This window comes from Caretta caretta, chromosome 5, assembly GCF_965140235.1.
Source record: "Caretta caretta isolate rCarCar2 chromosome 5, rCarCar1.hap1, whole genome shotgun sequence".
In the NCBI taxonomy this organism is placed as follows: domain Eukaryota; kingdom Metazoa; phylum Chordata; order Testudines; family Cheloniidae; genus Caretta; species Caretta caretta.
This window is the reverse complement of record NC_134210.1, coordinates 17,006,190-17,033,328: the sequence shown is the minus strand read 5'-3', so window position 1 is coordinate 17,033,328 and position 27,139 is coordinate 17,006,190. Positions and strand designations below refer to the sequence as shown.

Here is a 27,139-nt window from a genome sequence, read left to right as displayed (position 1 = left end):
TGAAAAGTGATGTAAATGCACCCTGCTGACGAGAGGGCCGAGGCCTGGTTCTCCACTGCCACTTACACTAGGCAAAGTGGGTGTGAGCATGAATTGAAAAGTCAGCTGTGGCCACACTTTTGCATAGGTGTGAAGGGCTACATAAGGTGAAAGCTCCACACGACTGTGAAATGTGTGTTACAGTTGCCATTCCCCAAGTAGCTGGGCCACGTAGAATTTAACCGCCTGCTGCTGCTAGCTGCTACCTCCTCCAGCTCATGTGAGCTTTGGTGCTGCAGTGCTCAAGTTCAAGTCTGACTGATGAGCTGGTACGGAACACAAGAGAGTGGAGAATCAGCTCCTTGGTATGCAGCCTGAAGCACGCAGATCCATCCCCAGATTTCAAGTACTCCAAGAGTAGTTAGGTCTGGGGAATTAGTTTGGGCTCATGCTAATCACTGTTCAAATTTCTGTTGAACAGCCACTAAAAATAGTGCACGAGAGATAAGGTTCCATGGCATAGCTACAGCAGCCATTCACCCTGGAACAGGAAGACAGAATTAGAACCTGACATAGGAGAAACCTCAAAAAGTTTGAGGTGCTCTAATTACAACAGCAAAATTCAGCAGGCAGTCCCTTCCCCACCCCCCTCCCCAAATCACTGCCCAGGAGGCTGTGGCTGCAAAAAACAAGCCCCTGATGGCTGCATACAACCACGGTGACTGCATTTGAGAAACGATACACTAGAGACGGATTGCTATGATTCTGCAGTGAGCCAGAGGTTGAGGAAGTTATATGCACTGACACCTAGAAATACTTCCCAGAAACAGAACCTAATACTAACAGAAGGCATCCTGGGCAGCTGCAACAGGTGCCCAGAATAGGAACAATAAGTGCTTTCCCCCTAGGAGAAGAGCTGTGGTCCTATTGCTTGCCGTCACAAATATGTAGATGCCAAGAGGCTAAAGAAGCAGCAATGGAAGATTGGATGAGAGTGGGCCTAAGATGCAGGTTCTCCTCTAAGACCAGTGTTAAGTTAGGAGTAACTCAAATGAAGTCTATAGAATTCTGTGGATGCAAAACTAGTGAAAGCAAAGTCAGAATCAGGTCCGCTGCCCAGAACTGAACACAACTCCAGAGCTGAGCTCTTCCAAAATTAGCGAGGGCTGATCAATTCTGGGGATTTGGTTTGAGCCCATCTCTCCCTCGGACAGCAATCTGATTGACACAGAAGGAGTACTGGTTTCGTTTCACATACCTTATGAGAGTAATGTTGATCTACAATCCTTGCCAGCCCAAAGTCGCCAATCTTCAACACCAGGTCCTCTGTGCTGATGAAAATGTTGGCAGGCTTGAGGTCTCTGTGCAGTATATTAGCTGAGTGGATGTACTTCAGCCCTCTCAGCAGCTGGTACATGAAGAGTTTGGCATGTTCCTCAGTCAGTGTTCCTTGCTCCAGCAGTCGAGCCAAGTCAGTCTCCATGTACTCCTGGACTATGTACACCGTGTTAAACTTGAAAAGTTCCCCTTGCAGATCGGCTCCCTTAGGTCCCAACACCTCATACACTTTCACAACGTTATCGTGGTCCAGCCGGCGGATGATCTTAATCTCTCGGAAGGCATGCTTCATGCTCCGCGCATCGCTGATGGTGATCTTCTTCACAGCCACTTTGCGGCAGCTTTTGCTGTCAACTGCAGACAGAACCAGTCCATTTGCGCCAACGCCCAGGGGCCTGAAATCAACAAAGCGGCAACCCAGATCGTAGCCATACATGCTGGCGATACAATCGCACTTCTCTGCCATCGTTGGGCTCCGTTCTTTCTTTACCACTTGAAAAACTGAGCAAGGCAAAGAACTTCCAGCTCACAAATGTATCTTGAAATCAAGCAAGTCATTATTACCCACAGATACCTTCTGGGTTGCTTGTTCTGAGCCCATAGTTTCAAAACAAGAGACTTCCAGATACGTAGAAACAGTGAAAATAGATGTCTGAGCAAAATGATATATTTCAAAACAGATGGGGGGAGGGGAGGATACTTTCCAAAGAGCTTTGAAATTTGGAATGCAGAAAAAACAATGAAAAAATAGTTCTTCCTATCAAAACACAGTTAGTTTATTTTTCTTGAGGCTATTAAAAGATCCAAGATCCATCCACTCTGTTAAGTTCTTCAGCCTCTCTCACTTTTTTCTCTCTGAAGTGTACAATATATTGCTGAAATAATAGGCTAACTGGTGTTGTAATTAGCCTTTCTCCTAGGTCTCTGTATTCTCACTTACTTCAGGTGTTGCTTCATAGTGGAGTGAAGCTAGCAGATTTCAGCATTTAATGTGGGAACCTAGAATTGCTTCGGATCCTGCTAGTTTCCAACCGTGACCTTCAGCCCCCAAATTCCTCAAATAACCTTCAAACTGGAGAGCTACACTTTCCAAAGGTGAATTCGAATGCCAGTTTTCTTTCTCTGAAGCCAGTAGTTCAGCGAGACTTTGTTATTCTTTCTGCCACCCTCTCTCTATATACAGGCCCCATTTTCCATTTGATAGCCAGAAGGGTTGACAGAAGTAAACCGCTTTTCTGACTGAAACTTGCTTTTCATCAGCTGAGCTCAGCGCAGTAAATTTCCATGCTCAATATTCCAACACTTTCCCCTTGTATATCTTTTGTTAACCAACCCAAGTGTCATTTGATCTTTATAGCCGGTTGTAACGTTTATTGCTAGTGGAGTTTCCTGCATCATACTGCCTGGCTATCCCTCAGTGGTTCTCAGCCCTCCTCCTGGAAAAAAAGAAGAGATTGATTGATTTGATAAGAACATCAAATATGCGCCTCTTATGTAAATTCTTTCTCCTTGAAGGTTAAACATGAGCAAAGCAGTAGGTGGGAAATATCAGTTATGACCGTTAGGAAATTAATTAGTTATGCTCTCCAAATGCACTCATCATTAGCAGCTTTTTTCAAATGCTTAATTCTTTCTTTTTAAACTGAAAACATAAAGGGGCAATAATACATACTTTGTGTTTTGCTGGGTTTTCTTTTTTAATGTTTGAATATTTTATGCAAACGTCTAAGATTTAATAACACTTATGTCTCCAACTTTCCAGTTAGACAGCACAGACAGGCTTAACTGAATTGCAAAAAACCTGTATTAACAGTGCATGACACGCACAAGGCATTAGGTGCTAAGCAACCCAGAGTAAAGAATTTGTCACGTTTTTCTTCAGTTTGTAATTTACGTTCTTTTTGTTTAAAAGCTGGTCTTTTGGGGTTTTTTCCCTCTTTTGTACGTACATGCTGCACTGGGGGGGGAGAGGGGGAGGGAGAGGAGGTACTTCCACCAGTACAGAAACAAATACCTGGCTTGCATTCGTGCTCTGCACAAGCCAAGGTAATTGAAAAGCTGCCTCAGCACAAGCTATGATAATGATCTTACATTTCAGTAGCGCCTTTCATTCAGAAGGACCTTAACATGCTTTATAAACTTTACCAACTGACATGCAAACTATACACAGGAATACCATCACCCGCCACTGAAGCGGAGCCTCCTCTAGGATGGAACCGAACTACCGTTTAACTTTATAAAGCAGCCTTAAATAACAGGCATGCTTTATGCCATTCTTAGACTAAATTCTGCAAGGTGAGGACTGACTTTATACGTGTTTGAACAGGGCTCAGCCCAATAGGATCAGGATTCCTGACCGGGCCTTACAGGGTACTGCTGCATTATCCATGTGAAATAAAGGTGGTACCTCTAACAGCAGTAGACAGAAAGGATGGTTCAGCCCTTAACCCACTACCCTAAGGCTTTGGAGACCTGGCTTAAAGTCCCTGCTCTGTGTGACCTTGGGCCAGTCACTTAGAACTAGGTTCACAAAAAAAACGTAGGTGTGTGACACTGAGCATCCCCATCCTTAACTTTTAGGCACCTAGAAAAAACACTGGGATTCACAAAGCCTGAATTCGGGGCCTGAGCATGGGGAGAGGTAGGCACCTCAGCATGGGATTCACAAAGCCAGCAGCACACCAGGCGGCTCCTCGCCTAAGCGAGCCAGTGGGTGATGCCAAGCCCAGGGCTGTGTGCTCAGACCCTAGGGTTGCCAAGTGTCCGGTTTTCAACCGGAATGCCTGGTCAAAAAGAGACCTTGGTGGCTCTGATCAGCGCCATTGACTGGGCCGTTAAAAGTCTCTCTACCTGCCGTGGCTCCGTGCGGCTCCCAGAAGCAATGGCATGTCCCCACTCTGGTTCCTAGGCATAGGGGCAACCAGGGGGCTCCGCATGCTGCCTCTGCCCCAAATGCCAGCTCTGCAGCTCCCATTGGCCCGCAACAATGGGAGCTGAGGGGGCAGTGCCTGCAGACAGGGCAGAGTGCAAAGCTGCCTGGCCACGCCTCCGCATAGGAGCTGGAGGGGGGACATGCCATTGTTTCCAGGAGCTGCCTGAGCTAAGCGCCACCAGGAGCCTGCACCCCTGACCCCACCCCCAACACCCCAACCCCAGCCCTGATCCCCCTCCCGCCTCCAAACCCCTCGATCCCAGCCTGGAGCACCCCAAACCCCTTATCCGTGGCACCACCCCAGAGCCCACACCCCCAGTCGGAGCCCTCACCCCCTCCCGCACCCCACTCCTGAGCCAGCCCGGTGAAAATGAGCGAGTGAGGGTGGGGAGAGTGAGCAACAGGGGGGGGAGGGGGTGAAGTGAGCAGGGGCAGGGCCTCAGAGGAGAGGCAGGGCAAGGGTGTTCGGTTTTGTCTGAGTAGAAAGTTGGCAACCCTATAAGACCCACCCCTCTGCCAGAGATAAGTGCCTAGAGTCCAGGCTGCAGGGAGGCGCTTGCCTCTGCCTGGGACTCTCAGTTGTAAACCCTCCCTTGAGGTTAGGCATCTAGGCCGTTTTGTCAAGAAGCCCAAAGAGCAGAGGAGCAGCAGCAGCTCCCTTGTAACTTTTTAGCCCAAGGGGTTGGGGTACTCACTTGGGATGGGGAAACCCCCTGAGGGGGTTAAGGGATTTGTACAGGGACCTGCCACCTCTCAGGTGAGCGCACTAACTGCTGGGCTATGGGACAGTCTCATGGGGGCTCCCTCAGCATCGGTTGCTGAAGCTGTTCCACTGTGGGCTTAATAATGAAAGAACCACTGGGCCAGAGAGAGAGAGAGAGAGAGAGAGAAAACAAGCACGAGAATGACTCTGTAGCCTGGTGGTTAGAACCCAGACATAGGAGACCCAGGATCCGCTCCCCTCCTCCAGGGATCTTTTCACAATTATTTATCCACAGTGGAACTGCTTCAGCAGGAGGGACTGAGAGCACCCACAGCAGCGTTTCCCACAGCCCAGGGATTAGGGCACTCACCTGAGAGGTAGCAGATCCCAGTTCAAATCCCTTTACCTGAAGGGGGACTTGAATTGGGGGTGTCCCAAGTGAGCACCCTAACCACTGGGCTAACAGGTATGAGGGAACGCCTCCTCTTCCCCCTCTTCCCCCCCATCGCACTCAAGCTCACCAATGGGGCCCAATCCACATGATGAGGTCTGAGCACGCTTGCAGGCTCAGGCCCCACAGGTGAGTGAGGCAGAGGAACACCTATATTCCCCTGGTTTGTGCATCCCTCTGAGACTTAGAAGTCTGGACCCTTGGCATGGGGCTGCAGTGCACACGCTCAGAGACAGAAACACAGGAAATTTTTACTGCAAAAATTTAGGTGCCAAGTGAGTTTGGGCACCTATAGACTCAGAGGCAATTGAGCAGGGGCTTTGTGGATCCCAGAGGGGCCTGATTTTGGTGGCTAAAGTAGCAGGTAGGTGCCTAAGTTCTGTTGTGAATCTAGCCCTTCATTTTTCTGTGCCTCTGTTCCCCATCTGGGAAAGGATAACAGGATTTCCGTAAGGCACAGGGGTGCAGTGAGGATAAATACATTAATGACTGTGAGATGCTCAGATGCTATGGTAGTGGGGTCACAGACGCGCCTAAGGTAACCATACAGGACAGCTTAACTTTGTGCTGGAGAAGAGAGTGACAGCTACTGAGTTATCAGCACCTAAGGGTTTCCCAGAGACCTCTGAAGTTATGTTCTACACTGCAATAAAACATGGGCAGCCGGCCTGTGTCAGCTGACTCAGGCTCGCGGTGCTAAGGCTGTGTGGCTATAAAGCTACAATGTAAACATCCAGGCTTGAGCTGCAACCTGGGCTTTGGGACCCCGCAATGGGGGAAGGTTCCAGAGCCTGGGATCCAGCCCAAGCCCGCAGCCTGGACATCTACACTGCAGTTCTACTGCCCTGCAGCCCGAGCCCCACGAGCCCAAGTCAGCTGTCACAGGCCAGCCATGGGTTTGTAATTGCAGTGTAGTCCTACCCTTAGTCTTAGCAAACAAAAAGAGGGCTACATTCAACATCTGAATTGCTCAGCGAGATGTGCACACACAACTCCAGCCCTGCCACATGCTATTGTTGTGAAAGACCAGTCCCACGCAGCCTGGAACCTCTGTTACCCAAACAAATTGCTCCTTCAGGGTTTGAGAGCATGGTTTCTATAGGCTGAGCTGCTTTCCTCCAGACCTTAAAGACACGAGGCTAAATTCAAATCTGGCATAAGCAGGTGCAACTCCCTTTGAATTCAAGGTCCAGTGGTAAATATTCTAAATATTAGACTTGGTAGGTTGTTGGCCAGATGCCTGTGCACTTTGGTGGATGCCAAAATCTTCCATCATGTAGACAAACCATTAGGTTTAGAACATTTATAAAGACAGACAGGAGCTGGGACCTTTACCAAGGAGAACAAGAGTATCATCAAGAGTAGGGTAGTCAGCTAACACTGCAGCTCATTTCTCCTCCAGAAATGCTAATACGCCGGTGTGTTCCAGAGGGAGGAGGAGAACATCTTTAGTAAGACTCATGCTTTGTGTCATTCCAAATGGGGGGATGTGTCATTGATTGGCAGAGTCTGAGATGGAAGAATAACGTGTTCAGTTGTATTTAGGTTCTGATCTGTAAGGCTAAGCATGGAAGGAATTCCTTCATTCCTTTGTCAACTTTGTGAGTGACAAATATGTGAGTGGAAAATGAAGATAAAAGTTGGCTTTACTTTTCACTGTTTCTCTCATGAAGATACGCTTAATAGTAACATTCTGCTACCACACACACCCAGATTGGAAGGGCTTCAAATCTAGAAGTCTGGATCTATATTTGGGCTTTGGGAACTGAAAAAGGCCAATTTCCGATTCCAGAAACTGAAATTAAGCCTGGACTTGCCCATTCTCTGGTTCCTTGCGTCCACTGCTACTGAGTCTGTCCATCTTTACAGAGCTCGTGTAGCAACCCTTATAAATCTATTTTGCGGAGGGTAATGGGGAATACTTGCTTCTTTCTCTGCCTCAAAAAGTAATACTTTGCTCTCTCTGGGGCTCTTTATCCCAGAGTATCAAATCAAATCATTCATAAACACAACTCTCCCATGTGGTAGGTATGTTTTATTTCCACTTTATACGTTGGTAAAGAGAGACAGAGACATTACATGACTTGCACAAGCCATAGAAGGAGTAATTGGCAGAATTGGGAATAGATCCCAGAAGCCATGACTCCTAGTGCCTTGTTCTAACAATTATACCCCACTGCTTCTCTTGAATTAGTGTTTCCCCTATCCAGACTCTCATTTTGTGTGGCTGCACGTAACACCTATTGCTAGTTTACTGAGCCCTGGTCTACACTAGGACTTTAGGTCGAATTTAGCAGCATTAAATCGATTTAAACCTGCACCCGTCCACACAATGAAGCCCTTTATTTCGACTTAAAGGGCTCTTAAAATCGATTTCCTTACTCCACCCCTGACAAGTGGATTAGCGCTTAAATCAACGTTGCCGGCTCGAATTTGGGGTACTGTGGACACAATTCGATGGTATTGGCCTCCGGGAGCTATCCCAGAGTGCTCCATTCTGACCGCTCTGGACAGCACTCTCAACTCAGATGCACTGGCCAGGTAGACAGGAAAAGAACCACGAACTTTTGAATCTCATTTCCTGTTTGGCCAGCGTGGCAAGCTGCAGGTGACCATGCAGAGCTCATCAGCACAGGTGACCATGATGGAGTCCCAGAATCGCAAAAGAGCTCCAGCATGGACCGAACGGGAGGTACGGGATCTGATCGCTGTTTGGGGAGAGGAATCCGTGCTATCAGAACTCCGTTCCAGTTTTCGAAATGCCAAAACCTTTGTGAAAATCTCCCAGGGCATGAAGGACAGAGGCCATAACAGGGACCCGAAGCAGTGCCGCGTGAAACTGAAGGAGCTGAGGCAAGCCTACCAGAAAACCAGAGAGGCGAACAGCCGCTCTGGGTCAGAGCCCCAAACATGCCGCTTCTATGATGAGCTGCATGCCATTTTAGGGGGTTCAGCCACCACTACCCCAGCCGTGTTGTTTGACTCCTTCAATGGAGATGGAGGCAATACGGAAGCAGGTTTTGGGGACGAAGAAGATGATGATGATGAGGAGGTTGTAGATAGCTCACAGCAAGCAAGCGGAGAAACCGGTTTTCCCGACAGCCAGGAACTGTTTCTCACCCTAGACCTGGAGCCAGTACCCCCCGAACCCACCCAAGGCTGCCTCCTGGACCCAGCAGGCGGAGAAGGGACCTCTGGTGAGTGTACCTTTTAAAATACTATACATGGTTTAAAAGCAAGCATGTGAAAGGATTACTTTGCCCTGGCATTTGCGGTTCTCCTAGATGTAGTCCTAAAGCCTTTGCAAAAGGTTTCTGGGGAGGGCAGCCTTATTGCGTCCTTCATGGTAGGACACTTTACCACTCCAGGCCAGTAACACGTACTCGGGAATCACTGTAGAACAAAGCATTGCAGTGTATGTTTGCTGGCATTCAAACAACATCCGTTCTTTATCTCTCTGTGTTATCCTCAGGAGAGTGAGATATAATTCATGGTCACCTGGTTGAAATAGAGTGCTTTTCTTCAGGGGACACTCAGAGGAGCCCATTCCTGCTGGGCTGTTTGCCTGTGGCTAAACAGAAATGTTCCCCGCTGTTGGCCACAGGGAGGGGGGAAGGTTGAGGGGGTAGTCACGCGGTGGTAGGAGGCAAAATGCGACCTTGTAACGAAAGCACATGTGCTATGTATGTAATGTTAACAGCAAGGTTTACCCTGAAAGAGTGTAGCCACTGTTTTATAAAATGTGTCTTTTTAAATACCGCTGTCCCTTTTTTTTTTCTCCACCAGCTGCATGTGTTTCAATGATCACAGGATCTTCTCCTTCCCAGAGGCTAGTGAAGCTTAGAAAGAAAAAAAAACGCACTCGCGATGAAATGTTCTCCGAGCTCATGCTGTCCTCCCACACTGACAGAGCACAGACGAATGCGTGGAGGCAAATAATGTCAGAGTGCAGGAAAGCACAAAATGACCGGGAGGAGAGGTGGCGGGCTGAAGAGAGTAAGTGGCGGGCTGAAGAGAGTAAGTGGCGGGCTGAAGACAGGGCTGAAGCTCAAATGTGGCGGCAGCGTGATGAGAGGAGGCAGGATTCAATGCTGAGGCTGCTGCAGGACCAAACCAGTATGCTCCAGTGTATGGTTGAGCTGCAGCAAAGGCAGCTGGAGCACAGACTGCCACTGCTGCCCCTCTGTAACCAACCGCCCTCCTCCCCAAGTTCCATAGCCTCCACACCCAAACGCCCAAGAACGCGGTGGGGGGGCCTCTGGCCAACCAGCCACTCCACCACAGAGGATTGCCCAAAAAAAAGAAGGCTGTCATTCAATAAATTTTAAAGTTGTAAACTTTTAAAGTGCTGTGCTTAAAGTGCTGTGTGGCATTTTCCTTCCCTCCTCCACCAACCCTCCTGGGCTACCTTGGTAGTCATCTCCCTATTTGTGTGATGAATGAATAACGAATGCATGAATGTGAAGCAACAATGACTTTATTGCCTCTGCAAGCGGTGATTGAAGGGAGGAGGGGCGGGTGGTTAGCTTACAGGGAAGTAGAGTGAACCAAGGGGCGGGGGGTTTCATCAAGGAAAAACAAACAGAACTTTCACAACGTAGCCTGGCCAGTCATGAAACTGGTTTTCAAAGCTTCTCTGATGCGTACCGCGCCCTCCTGTGCTCTTCTAACCGCCCTGGTGTCTGGCTGCGCGTAACCAGCAGCCAGGCGATTTGCCTCAACCTCCCACCCCGCCATAAATGTCTCCCCCTTACTCTCACAGATATTGTGGAGCACACAGCAAGCAGTAATAACAGTGGGAATATTGGTTTCGCTGAGGTCTAAGCCAGTCAGTAAACTGCGCCAGCGCGCCTTTAAACGTCCAAATGCACATTCTACCACCATTCTGCACTTGCTCAGCCTGTAGTTGAACAGCTCCTGACTACTGTCCAGGCTGCCTGTGTACGGCTTCATGAGCCATGGCATTAAGGGGTAGGCTGGGTCCCCAAGGATACATATAGGCATTTCAACATCCCCAACAGTTATTTTCTGGTCTGGGAATAAAGTCCCTTCCTGCAGCTTTTGAAACAGACCAGAGTTCTTGAAGATGCGAGCATCATGCACCTTTCCCGGCCATCCCACGTTGATGTTGGTGAAACGTCCCTTGTGATCCACCAGAGCTTGCAGCACTATCGAAAAGTACCCCTTGCGGTTTATGTACTCGGCGGCTTGGTGCTCCGGTGCCAAGATAGGGATATGGGTTCCGTCTACAGCCCCACCACAGTTAGGGAATCCCATTGCAGCAAAGCCATCCACTATGACCTGCACATTTCCCAGGGTCACTACCCTTGATATCAGCAGATCTTTGATTGCGTGGGCTACTTGCATCACAGCAGCCCCCACAGTAGATTTGCCCACTCCAAATTGATTCCCAACTGACCGGTAGCTGTCTGGCGTTGCAAGCTTCCACAGGGCTATCGCCACTCGCTTCTCAACTGTGAGGGCTGCTCTCATCTTGGTATTCATGCGCTTCAGGGCAGGGGAAAGCAAGTCACAAAGTTCCATGAAAGTGCCCTTACGCATGCGAAAGTTTCGCAGCCACTGGGAATCGTCCCAGACCTGCAACACTATGCGGTCCCACCAGTCTGTGCTTGTTTCCCGAGCCCAGAATTGGCGATCCACAGCATGAACCTGCCCCATTAGCACCATGATGCATGCATTGTCAGGGCCCATGCTTTCAGAGAAACCTGTGTCCATGTCCTGATCACTCACGTGACCGCGCTGACGTCACCTCCTCGCCCGGTATCGCGTTGCCAGGTTCTGGTGCTGCATATACTGCTGGATAATGCGTGTGGTGTTTAATGTGCTCCTAATTGCCAAAGTGAGCTGAGCGGCCTCCATGCTTGCCTTGGTATGGCATCCGCACAGAAAAAAGGCGCGGAACGATTGTCTGCCGTTGCTCTGACGGAGGGAGGGGCGACTGACGACACGGCTTACAGGGTTGGCTTCAGGGAGCTAAAATCAACAAAGGGGGTGCCTGTACATCAAGGAGTATTTCAGGCAGGACTGCACGGAGGGTTCCAATAAGAAATGGTGCACCTAAGTTATCGTTCTTATTGGAACAAGGAGGTTAGCCTGGCCTCTGATTTATACATGGCTAGATTTACCTCGCTGCACCTTCTCTGTGAGTGACTGCAGTGTGATCTAGAGGAATGAGTCCCCTAGACAGGGGAGGAGGCAAATGAGTACAAAACAAATCTGGTCTATTTCTTGTTCTGACCCACTCCATCTATCTTTTACATCTTTGGCTGGCAGCAGACGGTGCAGAAGGACTGCATACCATCCACATCTCATGGCTGCTCGGCAGAAGATGGTACAGTACGACTGCTAGCAGTCCGTATCGCCTGCCCGCTCACCATAAGACGGTTCAATAGGACTGACTGCAGGACTAAAGAGAATGACCTGGTCAAGTCACTCCAAATTTATTCCCTGCGCCCATGTCTGCCCAGGCGCTCCTGATCGACCTCACAGAGGCGACCAGGAGCACCTCAGACATGACGATGACGGCTACCAGTCGTACTGTACCGTCTGCTGCCACAAGGCCAGGGGTTGCTGCTACTGTGTAGCAATGCCGTACCGCGTCTGCCAGCACCCAGGAGACATAGGGTGACGGTTACCTGAGCGGGCTCCATGCTTGCCGTGGTATGGCGTCTGCACAGGTAACTCGGGAAAAAAGGCGCGAAATGATTGTCTGCCCTTGCTTTCACGGACGCAGGGAGGGAACGGGGGCCTGACGATATGTACCCAGAACCACCCGCGACAATGTTTTAGCCCCATCAGGCATTGGGATCTCAACCCAGAATTCCAATGGGCAGCGGAGACTGCGGGAACTGTGGGATAGCTACCCACAGTGCAACGCTCCGGAAGTCGACTCTAGCCTCGGTACTGTGGAAGCGCTTCGCCGAGTTAATGCACTTAATGCACTTAGAGCATTTTCTGTGGGGACACACACACTCGAATATATAAAACCGATTTCTAAAAAACCGACTTCTATAAATTCGACCTTATTCCTCAGTGTAGACATACCCTTATACAAGCAGTTTACATACACATTGTTAACCCCAGCACCAGTCAGCAGTGAATGAGACACTAACATCTTTTGAAATCCATGTTTAAATAAGACTGCCCTAAAGAATCTGAACTGAAGGGTTGCAATCAAAATGTGTCATATACATCAGATTGTTTTCCTTCTATTAAAAAAATATCCACCTCAAATGGTTTACTCTTCATACTGTGACAACCTGCATAGAACTTGGAGGGAGTAGTATAGATTGCAGGAGGGAAGAGTTTGGAGATGGCACCAGAAAGTTAATCTGTGTGCACATGGCTTGAATGCTAGCTATAGTTACAGCATCTTTGTAGACCGTTCTCTTGATAAAAAGCCAATTTCATGTTAGAAACAAATTTAGTTTGGAGTGCTTTCATATTATTACCAAGCCGTCAGTATATGAAACACATATGATGTTCAACCTGAATGGCATTTAAAATAGCATTATACTTCATGGCAATTATGAAAGTTCAGATGGCATAGCAACAGCACACTGGCTCCTACTCCACTTTTTTTCCTTGCAGCTAGTGTATGGGCTATGGCAGAAGGGACATGGCCAGGTTTCTCCCTGCACTGGGCCACAGGAAGACAGCATAAATTAGAACAGAATTCCCTGCCCACTTCTGAAATGCACTGTGCTGTCTTCGGCCAGAACCTTGTCTCTATTTCATGTGTATATTATTTGTTGTAATTAAATACACAGCGTTAAAGGCAAGCAAAACATATGGGATTCTTGTTGTGTGTTTGCTACCACAGCTGTTTGGCTCCATAACATAAACACCTACATGGAAAATTTATTTTGTTCTATTTGCTGTGGGTAGTTGCACATCCTTAGAGGAGAAGGCTCCCTTTTCAGGCACCACACAGATGCGGGCCAAAGTGAATCTACTCCCCTTTCACATGTAGCAAAGAGAATGAATAAATAAAGGACATTTTGTTATTTTCTCTCTCATGTCATCTGCAGGGGAATTTCACAGAAATGGGCTGTATCTTTTCTGGATCAGGTCTCAAGAGAGAGAAGCCAAGTTTTCCTTGAACAGTGAACAAACCTGTTTGTTTCTATTTAACAATTTTGGTTGAGGTTTCGCACAGCTAGTGGGGTGTGTGTATATAACACACACCCAACAGAGAGAGTGTGCAGTTTGAGGAAGTGCAGTATCTGGTGGCAACAGCCGCAGCTGGCAAAACCAACACATTTGTCAGTCTAATAAAGTATAATTCTACAAGCATCCAAGACTCCAGAAGATCTTTGAGGTACAGCATACACAGTGACAGCAGACGTCATTCTCTTCCGTATGGCCTTGAAAACGCAGATTTGGTTCCCAAGCTGGGGTGGCAGCTAGGTACGGTCGGTGTGGTTTTCAGCTTATGAAAAAAAACATTAAATATCTGACAGAGAATAGAGCTGTAAATGCAACGCGATTTTGTAAAGGTACATTTTTGGTTAGCTCTTCAGAATTCAGGTCAGTCATGCAAAACAAATGTGCCATGGGCTCTTTTCGAATGTAACGATCAGGGGGATTTCCATGTCGTCGTAGAATAAGAGAGTCTGAGGGCTCGTCTAGACAAACAGTTCGTGTGCAGCAAGCTGGGGTGTAAATCTACACTGCAGTAGCCTGGCTTGTGGGCTTGAGGTTTCCAAGCCTGTGCTTGAGTGTCCACACTGCACTGTAAATCTGGATTTACAATTGCTTGACCTGGTACTCACAGCCCTGTTAACTTGTCCATGCTGCATAATGAAGACCTTCTGACTTGGGTCTGCAGCTTGGTCTATGTCCACACTGCACAATGACAGGGCTGGGAGCAGACTCACAGTGGGACTCGGGCTCTGACCTGCTCCTATAGCAAGTCCTGTGCACTTGCTGACCTGAGTCTGACTGAATTATATATAGATGGAAGGGGGACTTTGGCTCAAACTTGAGTCAGAGTCCAGTCTTAGTGTGCAGTGTAGACGTGCCTACAGTCTCCATGTGAAACCTGCTGCCACACACTAAAGGTCCCTTACTGGACTTCGATCTACCCCACTTTGAAACAGGAGTAGTTCAATGTGCACCAGAAACTGTTACTGCATGGTATCAGGATCCACATTGACATATATTGAGCAACAGACTAGTGCACTATAGACTTATACCCCAGCTTGCCGCACACTAACTGTTTGTCTCAACAGGCCCATAGATATCAGACCAAATTTATAGGAGACGCAACTTAGACTATCTCACACCGATTTAAATTCCCTGTCCGCTCACGTTCTCTTAGACCTCCTGACTCCCACTCAACAGATGCATAAGTGAGTCTAAATTGGTGCAGTTTACATGCCAAAGAGACCAAAGTGTAAAAGAAGAGCATGTTTAACTGCTGCACCCGCTCTCCCATCTCACACACTTTGACGCAGTGGTTCTCAACCAGGGGTACGTGTACCCCTGAAGGTACGCAGAGGTCTTCCAGGCAGTACGTCAACTCACCTACATATTTGCCTAGTTTTACAACAGGCTACATGAAAAGCACTAACAAAATCAGTACAAACTAAAATTGCATACAGACAATGACTTATTTATACTGCTCTCTAGACTATACACTGAAATGGAAGTACAATATTTATATTCCAATTGATTTTATTATATAGTAAAAACGAGAAAGCAAGCTATTTTTCAGTAATAGTGTGCTGTGACACATTTGTACTTTTATGTATGATTTTGTAATCAAGTAGTTTTTAACAGAGGTGAAACTTGGGGGTTATGCAAGACAAATCAGAGTCCAGAAAGGGGTACAGTAGTCTGGAAAGATTGAGAGCCACTGCTTTAACACACAGCTTCTCCACTATTTTTCCCAAATCCTGGTTTTGTCACAGCTTTGCTTGGGAAAGTCAACAACTGGATCTCAGTTTCCCCATCTGTACACAGGGGATGAAGCAGAACCTTGCTAATCACACAGACACCTGAGTAACCCACTGTGGGCTATATGAGTGCCCAAATACTAACAAAGCAAAGCTAATGCATTACAGTGTTCTCTCTCTATTTACTTTGCAATTGCAGTTTAGCTCTATTTACAAATGTTCTTCATTAAAAAAAATAATGAAGCCTCAGTTACATGAGACAGGCTACAGCATCTGATATTAAACCTCTGACAAGAAGTGTGGACAGTACCATTTTTGTGTGTAAATTAAAAGGAGCCTGTGATGGGGTATATTCAGCCATTGCAGCTCCCTGCCGGGGCCCTTTGGTCCTACTACACCCCACCCCAAGAAACAGTAAGCTGGGAAAAGAAGGAGCAGGGAAGGTGGGTCCTCCAAGCTTGCCTAGGTAGGACTCTCCAAAGCAGCCATTTTGGAAACCATAGAGACCTGGTCCTCCAAGGGCTAGAGGAGCTAGCCACAGCCAATCAGGGCCCTGCTGGCCCAGATAAAAGGAGCTGCTTGGCATTAGCAGGTCAGTCCCTGGCTGGAACCAGGGGAGTGAAGTTAGGTACTCCTCTCTGGCTAAAGGAGTTCAACAGTCACAGAGAGTTTATGGCTGGCTGAACTTACACAGCTGTGATTTCAGAGGGAAAAGGACCTGGGGATGTTGACTCTGATATAGGGCTGGAGATAAAAGCATCCAGTAGGAAGAGGCCCAGAGAAACAGCAGTGGCAGACTGAATCAAGCAGTACATGGCTGCTATGTGTAAAGTCCCTGGGTTGGAACCGGAGTAGTGGGTAGCCCTGGTTCCCCTACCACCACAGGAAGGGGGAAGGGCTTATATGAGACACTAAACAACAGGCTGAATTTAAAGAGCCCAGTGCCAGGGCTGGAGACCCTAGTGAGGGCAAATAGACTGTCTTATTTGTGGGAGTCTTTAATATTCCAGAAGGGGTTCATTAGGACTCCATGATTCAACCAGAGGGCCAAGCCACTGAAGACCTGCCAAGGTCAGCTGGCAGCCTGCAGGGGACACTAGGGTGAGGACTGTGGCACTGCACCGGGCCACTCAGAAATGCTGAAGAGGTGACTGCCCCTTCACAGAGTCAAATTTTGCAGCCCTTCATTGAGCAAAGCTCCTGATATCTCTGTTAATTTAGTGGGAGTGCTGCTCCATTCAAAACCACAGGGTGAGAGAGCAAGGGAAGGAGAACTAACAGGCTATTATCTCTGGTGAACGCTGATCAGGAGCCATTTCAGTTCTTCTGCCAAGGAAGTTATAGTTTTTATGACCATGTGCATTTATTTCTGATTTAGAATAAGTAAATGCATATACAAATTAGGCGTGGCCCTTCTGTGCAGTAGAGTCAATAAGGTCACTCACAAGAGTTAAAGGCAAGCAGGATTTGACATGGATAAATTATTAGTTCATTTTATATAGGGCTGAAAGAGAAACACCTTTGCTTTAGTATAAGTCTGACTCTCATCTTCCCTCCCATGATGCCCAGCTCACGAATCATTGGGACATCAGATGCCAAACCTAGGTCTGGAAAACAAGCTTTCTTCTTTGTGCATGAGCTGGTCAGTTCCAGTGCTAAGCATAGTGGATGACAAGATACAGACCTGTTGGACTCCCAAACTATTACCAACATCTAAGCATTTTGAAATCTATGGGTGAAAAGCACTTTGCACATATAACTTCTGAGCAGCAGCATCACCAATTCACCATCAATACTGCAAAAGCAGACAGTTTCATGAACTGGTCACCTTCTCCAGCTATACCATAGACTGTCTGCCATACACTGGGTGCCCTTAAAAACTGACTCTGTCATTTCTAGAAGAATTCCCCATTATAGAGCTCTCTATCTCTACTCATGGATTGGTATGGTCCTTGTCACCACAGTAGCTAAGGATGGGATTTTTTCAAAAGCACTTGTAAGTGGGCGAACCCCCCTCACACTGACCTCAGTGGGAGTTTTGCCACCACTGACTTTGATGGGAGCAGAGTTAGGCTAGTGCAGAGTACTTCGAAAAAACTCTACCCACTATCCCTCTCAGGCAGAGCCCACCTGGATGCAGGGGAGACTTGGATATGCTGAGCTGAGGAAGGCCAGGCCTGAGGTCCCTGAGAGTTTCCTATGCTGTGTTCAAATGCTCAATAAACCTTCCTGTTTTATGCTGGCTGAGAGTCACTCTGATCTAGAGAACAGGCATTATTCCCTTTGGGAGTGGAGGCCCTGGGCGTCCAGAGCGAGTGGACTCCCTGAGGGGGCCCATGGTGAGAAACAGGGGTGCTAAGGCTCAGAGAGGTGTGGCTCCAGGAGGTGGAAGGGCTTAATCCCCGAGAGAGAGTGGACCCCCAAGAAGGGCTGTCTCACTGAAGGGGGTTCCCCCCACGGACTGCATGGGGCCAAGAGTGGGCAAGACCTGCGAGTCCGTGACAATGTGGTACTCTGTAAGGTGTCTCTGAAGACAGCAGAACCTTTCAACGCAGTAAACTTTAAGTGCAATGCACTATGTATGGAGTCATTTATTTGGCAAGTCAATAATACACATCAGCATCTCGCCCCAGCTCTTCTGGAATGGCTTAGCTAATAGTATGAATTCAGATCCACACATGAACTATATCTCTCCTGCAACTGTCTAGCCAAATACCCTGCAGATAAGCACAAAATGCTCTCAACAGTCGAATCCCTCTTGGATTCCTACATACCAGTCCCTCTCTGCTCTGATGCAGGGGATTGTTAGCGCCAACTGCTGAAACCCGCAGAAATCTCCTGAAGCAGTGCGTGTGACACTCTGAAAGTTTTCATCACTTCAGCTCCTGCATTCTTGGTGGTTCAGCAGGAATTCCAGGCACATCACAGCTTCAGCTGCCTCAGAGTAACTCCCCCTCCATCCTTCCTCGGTAGCTCAACTTCGAGATCTGCTCCTTTGTTACAAATCACAGCCTGAGCAGCCACTGCCCCATACAAAAGTTGGAGGCATCACTCCTGCCAATCCCAAGTAGGGCAGGAGGTTCCTCCTTTCCAAACTCTTCTTGTTCCTGTGTGGTTCCAGTCCGGTGATCTCTCCACGCATTCAAATCCTCCACGGTTCCCAGCTGCCAATGTGCCTGTTTGCTTATTCCATTTCTTCTCCCTCTTCCCTTCCCCACCTCCCCCAAGCTATTCCCTATCACTGCTCAGGGATCTGTTTCTATGGCAACTAAGTACTGGGGTTGTTCAAACCATCATAGGAAAACTTAAAGGTAAAAGGTCTCGTTGCCAATTCTGTATAATATATAGTGCCCTGTGTTTGTAGGTTAGGATGTATCCCACATTCTACACATGGGGAACTCAAAGCACAGAGAGATTAGAGGTCATTTTTCAAAAGAGCTTCAGCTTTTAGGTGCCCAATGTGACACACCTGCAGCGTGAATTTCAAAGGTAACTGAAGGCAACGGGAGCTGTAAGCGCTCAGCACCTTTGAAAGCCAGGCTCTGGGTGTCTCAAGGGGTTTGTTCAAGGCTGCACAGAGAGTCTATGGCAGACATGTCATTAAAATTCAGAAGAGTTCTTGGTTTCCAGGTCAGTGATCAGTCCACTAAACCACACTGCCTCCAAAAGTAAAATGGAACAGAGAATTATCCCAGGGCTGCTCCTACACCACTCCGACTGCATGATACATAGTGTTAACATACAGCAAGTAAAACGCACAGAGACACTGGCCTGATTCTCCTTACCCCAGTATAAATCCCTAGATCGCATGCCCTGATTCTCATGGGTGACTTTAATTTTCCTGATATCTGCTGGGAGAGCAATACAGCGGTGCATAGACAATCCAGGAAGTTTTTGGAAAGCGTAGGGGACAATTTCCTGGCGCAAGTGCTAGAGGAGCCAACTAGGGGGGGCGCTTTTCTTGACCTGCTGCTCACAAACCGGGTAGAATTAGTGGGGGAAGCAAAAGTGGATGGGAATCTGGGAGGCAGTGACCATGAGTTGGTTGAGTTCAGGACCCTGACGCAGGGAAGAAAGGTAAGCAGCAGGATACGGACCCTGGACTTCAGGAAAGCAGACTTCGACTCCCTCAGGGAACGGATGGCCAGGATCCCCTGGGGGACTAACATGAAGGGGAAAGGAGTCCAGGAGAGCTGGCTGTATTTCAAGGAATCCCTGTTGAGGTTACAGGGACAAACCATCCCGATGAGTCGAAAGAATAGTAAATATGGCAGGCGACCAGCTTGGCTTAATGGTGAAATCCTAGCGGATCTTAAATATAAAAAAGAAGTTTACAAGAAGTGGAAGGTTGGACATATGACCAGGGAAGAGTATAAAAATATTGCTCGGGCATGTAGGAATGATATCAGGAGGGCCAAATCGCACCTGGAGCTGCAGCTAGCAAGAGATGTCAAGAGTAACAAGAAGGGTTTCTTCAGGTATGTTGGCAACAAGAAGAAAGCCAAGGAAAGTGTGGGCCCCTTACTGAATGAGGGAGGCAACCTAGTGACAGAGGATGTGGAAAAAGCTAATGTACTCAATGCTTTTTTTGCCTCTGTCTTCACTAACAAGGTCAGCTCCCAGACTGCTGCGCTGGGCATCGCAAAATGGGGAAGAGATGGCCAGCCCTCTGTGGAGATAGAGGTGGTTAGGGACTATTTAGAAAAGGACGTGCACAAGTCCATGGGGCCGGACGAGTTGCATCCGAGAGCGCTGAAGGAATTGGCGGCTGTGATTGCAGAGCCATTGGCCATTATCTTTGAAAACTCGTGGCGAACGGGGGAAGTCCCGGATGACTGGAAAAAGGCTAATGTAGTGCCAATCTTTAAAAAAGGGAAGAAGGAGGATCCTGGGAACTACAGGCCAGTCAGCCTCACCTCAGTCCCTGGAAAAATCATGGAGCAGGTCCTCAAAGAATCAATCCTGAAGCACTTGCATGAGAGGAAAGTGATCAGGAACAGCCAGCATGGATTCACCAAGGGAAGGTCATGCCTGACGAATCTAATCGCCTTTTATGATGAGATTACTGGTTCTGTGGATGAAGGGAAAGCAGTGGATGTATTGTTTCTTGACTTTAGCAAAGCTTTTGACACGGTCTCCCACAGTATTCTTGTCAGCAAGTTAAGGAAGTATGGGCTGGATGAATGCACTATAAGGTGGGTAGAAAGCTGGCTAGATTGTCGGGCTCAACGGGTAGCGATCAATGGCTCCATGTCTAGTTGGCAGCCGGTGTCACGTGGAGTGCCCCAGGGGTCGGTCCTGGGGCCGGTTTTGTTCAATATCTTCATAAATGATCTGGAGGATGGTGTAGATTGCACTCTCAGCAAATTTGCGGATGATACTAAACTGGGAGGAGTGGTAGATATGCTGGAGGGCAGGGATAGGATACAGAAGGACCTAGACAAATTGGAGGATTGGGCCAAAAGAAATCTGATGAGGTTCAATAAGGATAAGTGCAGGGTCCTGCACTTAGGACGGAAGAATCCAATGCACCGCTACAGACTAGGGGCCGAATGGCTAGGCAGCAGTTCTGCGGAAAAGGACCTAGGGGTGACAGTGGATGAGAAGCTGGATATGAGTCAGCAGTGTGCCCTTGTTGCCAAGAAGGCCAATGGCATTTTGGGATGTATAAGTAGGGGCATAGCGAGCAGATCGAGGGACGTGATCGTTCCCCTCTATTCGACATTGGTGAGGCCTCATCTGGAGTACTGTGTCCAGTTTTGGGCCCCACACTTCAAGAAGGATGTGGATAAATTGGAGAGAGTCCAGCGAAGGGCAACAAAAATGATTAGGGGTCTAGAACACATGACTTATGAGGAGAGGCTGAGGGAGCTGGGATTGTTTAGTCTGCAGAAGAGAAGAATGAGGGGGGATTTGATAGCTGCTTTCAGCTACCTGAAAGGGGGTTCCAAAGAGGATGGCTCTAGACTGTTCTCAATGGTAGCAGATGACAGAACGAGGAGTAATGGTCTCAAGTTGCAGTGGGGGAGGTTTAGATTGGATATTAGGGAAAACTTTTTCACTATGAGGGTGGTGAAACACTGGAATGCGTTACCTAGGGAGGTGGTAGAATCTCCTTCCTTAGAGGTTTTTAAGGTCAGGCTTGACAAAGCCCTGGCTGGGATGATTTAACTGGGAATTGGTCCTGCTTCGAGCAGGGGGTTGGACTAGATGACCTTCTGGGCTCCCTTCCAACCCTGATATTCTATGATTCTATGAAATTGGGAGTAACTCCACCGGCCTGAAAAAAGCTTACGTCCCATCACATGATCAGTGCAAGTCCTATTGGCTGAACTTACTCTGAGGGCAGGACACTTAAGAAGTAACTTCTAAGAACAGTTGGCTTTATAATTAACCCTTTCATACACTACATCACAAGCAATGTGAAATAGGGGTTATCAGACTCTTAGAGTTTGTCTACACTGGCACTTTGTCGGCAAAACTTTTGTCATTCAGGGGTGTTAAAAAAACATACACACACACCCTGAACGACAAAAGTTTTACCGATGAAAAGCGCCAGTGCGAACAGCAAACTTTTTTGACAGGAGCTCTCTCCTGCCGACAAAGCCACAGCCGCTCATGGTGGGTGAAAGTTTTACCGATGAAAAGCGCCAGTGCGAACAGCAAACTTTTTTGACAGGAGCTCTCTCCTGCCGACAAAGCCACAGCCGCTCATGGTGGGTGAAAATTTCTTGTTGGCTGGAGAGTTCTCTCCTGCCGACAAACAGCTGCTACACTGAGTGGCTTTTAACGGCACGGCTGTAGCGGTGCAGCTGTGTCGCTAAAAACTGCGTAGTGTAGCCATACCCTTAGTTGATGGACACTTTTGACTTCTAAAGGCCTCATAATGTTTGTCCGTTTTTTAAAAAGTGCTTTTCTTTTTAACTTATTTCTCATAGTTTTTTGAGAGGAACACCTTCCCCCAACCCCATTCCCCGTCTTGGTCTTTGTTAGCTAGACACAAAATGAGAGACAGTGCTTACCATCAAGCACTCACATGACATCTGGTCCCTGCCTTCCATTGACACTTACGTATTTAAAATAGGGCAAGGGGTGGGTGGGAGAACAGGACTCTGCCCAGGGAGGGAGAAAAGGCAGGAGGGAGGAAAATCCAGAACTGGGACTGAGTTGGGATAACAGGAGTCAGGGCTCTTGGTTGCCCCATCATCCCTGTGGGCGACCTGACTGATGCCCGACTCATGCATAATGTCAGCGGTGGTAGGGTACCCTGCTAATGGGCTCTCCCACATGATCTTTCAGCTGTTGAATCTGCCCTCAAAAATTTCAAGGCTATTCAAGTATGAAGATGACATCTACCTTGTTTCAAGAGAGAGAGACTCCAAAAAAGACTGAGGACAACCTGAACCAAGACATGGCAGCCATCAGTGGCTATCGCAAGAAGTATAGACTTAAGCTCAATGTGCCAAAGACAGTGTCGTAATGCTTCCATCTCAACCCCACCAAAGCTTCACAAGAGTTTAACATCTTCTTGAATAGAGAATGACTAGTACATGATCCAAAGCTGGTATATCAAGTTGCAGTGGGGGAGGTTTAGGTTGGATATTAGGAAAAGCTTTTTCACTAGGAGGGTGGTGAAACACTGGAATGCGTTACCTAGGGGGGTGGTGGAATCTCCTTCCCTACAGGTTTTTAAGGTCAGGCTTGACAAAGCCCTGGCTGGGATGATTCAGTTGGGGGTTGGTCCTGCTTCGAGCAGGGGGTTGGACTCGATGACCTCCTGAGGTCCCTTCCAACCCTGACATTCTATGATTCTATGATCTAGGAGTAACTCTAACTCACACATTTACCTACCTCAGGAAGTTAGCTCGGGTGATTAAGAGCAGAAACAGACACCTAAATAAGCTTGTGGGCTCAATTTGGGGAGCTAATGCACAAATACTGCACAGCTTGGCACTAGCTCTCTGCTACTCTGCTGGAGAATACTGTGTTCAATTCTTCCCACACAAAACTCGTTGATGTATAATTGAATCATATTAGGAGAATAATAACAAGGACTATGAAACCAACAAACAACAAATGGCTACCAGCTCTCTCCAATATCCTGCCTCCTAACATCAGGTGTTAAATCGCAGCAAAGAACCTCCTTGACAAAATCAAAAGATACCACAATTCCCACTTTTCAAAGATATATGAGAGGCACCTTGCCACTGACTCATCAGCAAAAGACCAACCTGGGCTATGTTACTGACCAGCTCTATTTGGGATGCTGCCATGTTGTGGGGAACAAGCTGCATCCTCTGTAAAAAACTCCTTCCTCATCACTCAGCCTGATGAGAGACTGCCTGGCTTCAAGCTGCCATGTTCTCACTGGAGCAAGCTCAACCATTTCAGATGTGGGGTGGCCAGGTGTGGAGTGAATGACCACACCTGGGCACTCAGGACCTCTGTGTAGTCACAGTGCAGCTGGAAGTCCTGCACACCACCTGAACGGTTGCTTATCTCATGCAGATTTGTCAGAAGGCCTTCCCTGACTTCACATGGCTTACCCCAATGTTAGTGAATGGCTAGAATGTGTTCAATACTTACTTAAGCTGTTCTGATATTTTCTTTTTCCTATACACCTCTGTTTTATCTTGCTATTTCATACTTTGGTATAACAAAGATTGGAAAAAAGTTCAGAGAAAACAACCAATAATAAAATAACTGGACTGTTAGAGAACCTGACCAACAGACTCACCCCTCTCCCACCGCATCAGGATCAAGGTCAGTGATGGGATTTAAGTCGATGGGGCCTAACATTCTGCTAATCATCACATTGCTGCTCACAAGGCCTCTATTAATAAAGCCTTATGAGGCTACTCTGACAGAGCCAAGAAGTTTTCCCTGCCACTGTGTTGCATGGAGATCATCTAGCCCTTTAAAAAATCCTCAAATAAGAAAATATAATAAAAGCACAAAAAAAACCCAACACACCCCACCACCCCCACCCCTGAAATCCTATGACACTCAGACAGGGATCTATACTGAAAATACATTGAGACAGAAATCTGACTATTCATATGTGTATGCTTATTTATATGTTAAATGAGCCTTTTGATTTAATAGATGTTGTTTGGATGACATACCCTGAATAAAGTCCTTTAGTCTCCTTGGAAACAAAGTGTCAGTGGTCATCCTTTCAATACTCATAGATTCCAAGGCCAGAAGGGACCATTGTGATCATCTAGTCTGAGCTCCTGGATAACACAGGCCACAGACCTTCCCCAGGTAATTCCTAAAGCAGATCTTTTAGAAAAATATCCAGTCTGGATTTAAAAATTGTCAGTGATGGAGAATCCACCTCCACCCTCCGTAAGTTGTTCCAATGGTTAATTTCTCTCACTGTTAAAAATTCATGCCTTATTTCTAGTCTGAATTCATCTAGCTTCAACTTCCAGCCTTTGGATCATGTTATACCTTTCTCTGCTAGACTGAAAAGCCAATTGTTAAATATTTGTTCCTCATGTGGGTACTTGTAGACTGTAATCAAGTCACCCCTTAACCTTCTCTCCGTTAAGATAAATAGATTAAGATCCTTAGTTTATTGCTCTGTGGCATGTTTACTAATCCCTAACTCATTCTCATGGCCCTTCTCTGAGCTCACTCCATTTTATCAACATCCTTCTTGAATTGTGGACACCAGAACTGGACACAGTATTCCAGCAGCGGTCACACCAGTGCCAAATAAAATAACCTCTCTACTCCCACTCTAGACTCCCGGTTATGCGTCCAGGGATTGCATTAATTCTTTTGGCCACAGCACTGCACAGGGAGTTTATGCAAATCTTTTTCTCAACTGGAATCTCATACTGCAACATGGAACAAAATACTCAGAACATTCATGCAAGCATGGAAGGCAGAGGTTAACGGGAGAGGCATGATCTGCTTGTCTCAACACAGACAGAGCCAGGAACTCTTGAGTTCTCTTCCCAGGCCTCCCATGGGCATGTAACCTTGGACAATGTGCTTCTGTAAAATGGGGATACTACTGCTGCTTAGCTCTGTAGTATTTTATCCCTTAAGGCACTGACAGTGTTCTGTTCTGTCCCAATAAACTTGTCTTCTCATTCCTAGACAGAAGGATCCCTGCTTCCCTCCCTCCCATCTCTTCTGTCTCCTAGGAACCCATGTACCCATGCCTCCCTCTGCCTCTGCCTCCCTACTGCCTCCTTGCCAATTCTTACTCACCCGATCTTCCAATGTGACCCATCTTCCCATTGCAGGTTCCTGGCACAAGGCGGAGACTGGAAACCAACTGCAAGAAGCAGTGGCTCAGGTTCAACAGGCCACAGATGGTGTTATTCCCAACAGGGCAGGACTGGTTCTTCCAATGATTCCTTACCTGTTCTTCCTCCAAGTCTGAAATGTCCCCTTCTCAGCACTCCCACAAGGTCCACAACATCCCTAAACTGACCAGCTAATTAGTCTGTGTCCTACGGGACAGTCTATGGTTCATCCTGGACTTTAATAATTAGAGATAGGCCCAAGTGTTTAGATCTGGATCCAGATAGGAACTTCCTCCTTTTTTAGACGTTATATGGATCTGGGGCTTTGCTTGGAGCCCATCTCTAATAAGAATCTTCAAGCGCCCTTCTGTCCTATATGCACTTCCCCCTTCTGTCTATATAACATTGTTTGAAGAGTCAGTCACCATACCATTTACCCCACACAATTTACCTGGAGAAATGATGGCTCAAGAAGCTCTAGAATTTCCTCTGTTAAAAGGGGGGAAAAGAATAAGTGGTTAGCTTTAAATTCATTGTACTGATGTAAATTCTAGAGGCATGTTTAGCTGATCTTTGAAATAGTAGCATCACAGATTTAATTTCAGATGATTAGATTTCCCAAAATAGACCTTCCAAAAACTGCTTTGATTCTTCTAAAGTACTTTCCACCATTAGACTAAGTACAAAAGCACTTGTCGTGTAGCTGTACATTTCTTTTGCAATACCTACAGAATAATTAGCATTTTCCTTTCTAATATTCTGTTTGAGAAAGTTTAGTTTAGCAAGTGTACTGCAGAATTTCTGTCTCCTCAGAAGTTCCTCAGTGATTAGGCCGAACCCTGAGGAAAAACACGAATGGTCTTGCATATTTGAGAAATCTTTATTACTAATTTTTATTGAAGCCAAACATCAGGTCTTTTCGGATCCCCTGGCACCATTTTTATAAATCAAGAGTCTTAATCTAGGTGTCCTAGCCCATTCAAATCAGGAAACCCAAACCTAATATCCTCCCTTTCAGTTTCAGATGGATAACAGACTCTTGTGTAAGTGTTCAGATATTACAGCAACGCAGCTCATAACAATACCTAGACAGATAGTGCAGTCTTGCTGTCTGCCCTTAAACAGCTGCCATGTTTCACCCCAGAATGGATGTATTTTAGTGGAAGGTGAAATATTCCCTAAACTGACAAAGATGATATATACTATTGGCCAGATTCTGAAACTTTTACTTATATTGATCAGTACCTTACTTCACAAGTAATGTCACTGAGTTCAGTACAATCAATCATGGCCTAAGGTACTATTCAACATGAGATAAGGTCCTAAATAAGAGACTGATACTGCAGACTTACTCATGTGAGTAATGTTATTGAGGTGGGTAAGAGTTAGGTCGACTAGAAAGCATTTTAGAATGAAAAGCATGATGTAAATGCAATGTACTATTATTAATGTCATAAATGACAATTAAAAAAACCTTAAAAGTAGTAGGAATATAGATTCCATAAGGTAACTGTCCGAGTTTTGCACTGATAGGATAAGATCACTTAGTTA

General features: G+C 47.0%; 1 protein-coding gene across 6 annotated transcripts in view; it reads right to left on the bottom strand.

Moving 5' to 3' along the window:
* The window catches only part of MAPK4 (mitogen-activated protein kinase 4), a 161,537-nt gene that overhangs the window by 73,020 nt on the left and 61,378 nt on the right, over positions 1-27,139 (bottom strand). For 3 of the 6 annotated variants that reach the window (XM_048850387.2, XM_048850389.2, XM_048850386.2), the window contains one exon: positions 1,238-2,753. The exons of 2 other annotated variants lie outside the window; for them this stretch is intronic. In XM_048850387.2, the coding sequence (XP_048706344.1) occupies positions 1,238-1,783 (546 nt within the window). In that variant the 5' untranslated portion in view covers positions 1,784-2,753. Of the gene's footprint in view, positions 1-1,237; positions 2,754-18,097; positions 18,514-27,139 lie in introns of those variants that run through there. One more of the 6 variants, XM_048850388.2, reaches the window with a different exon arrangement.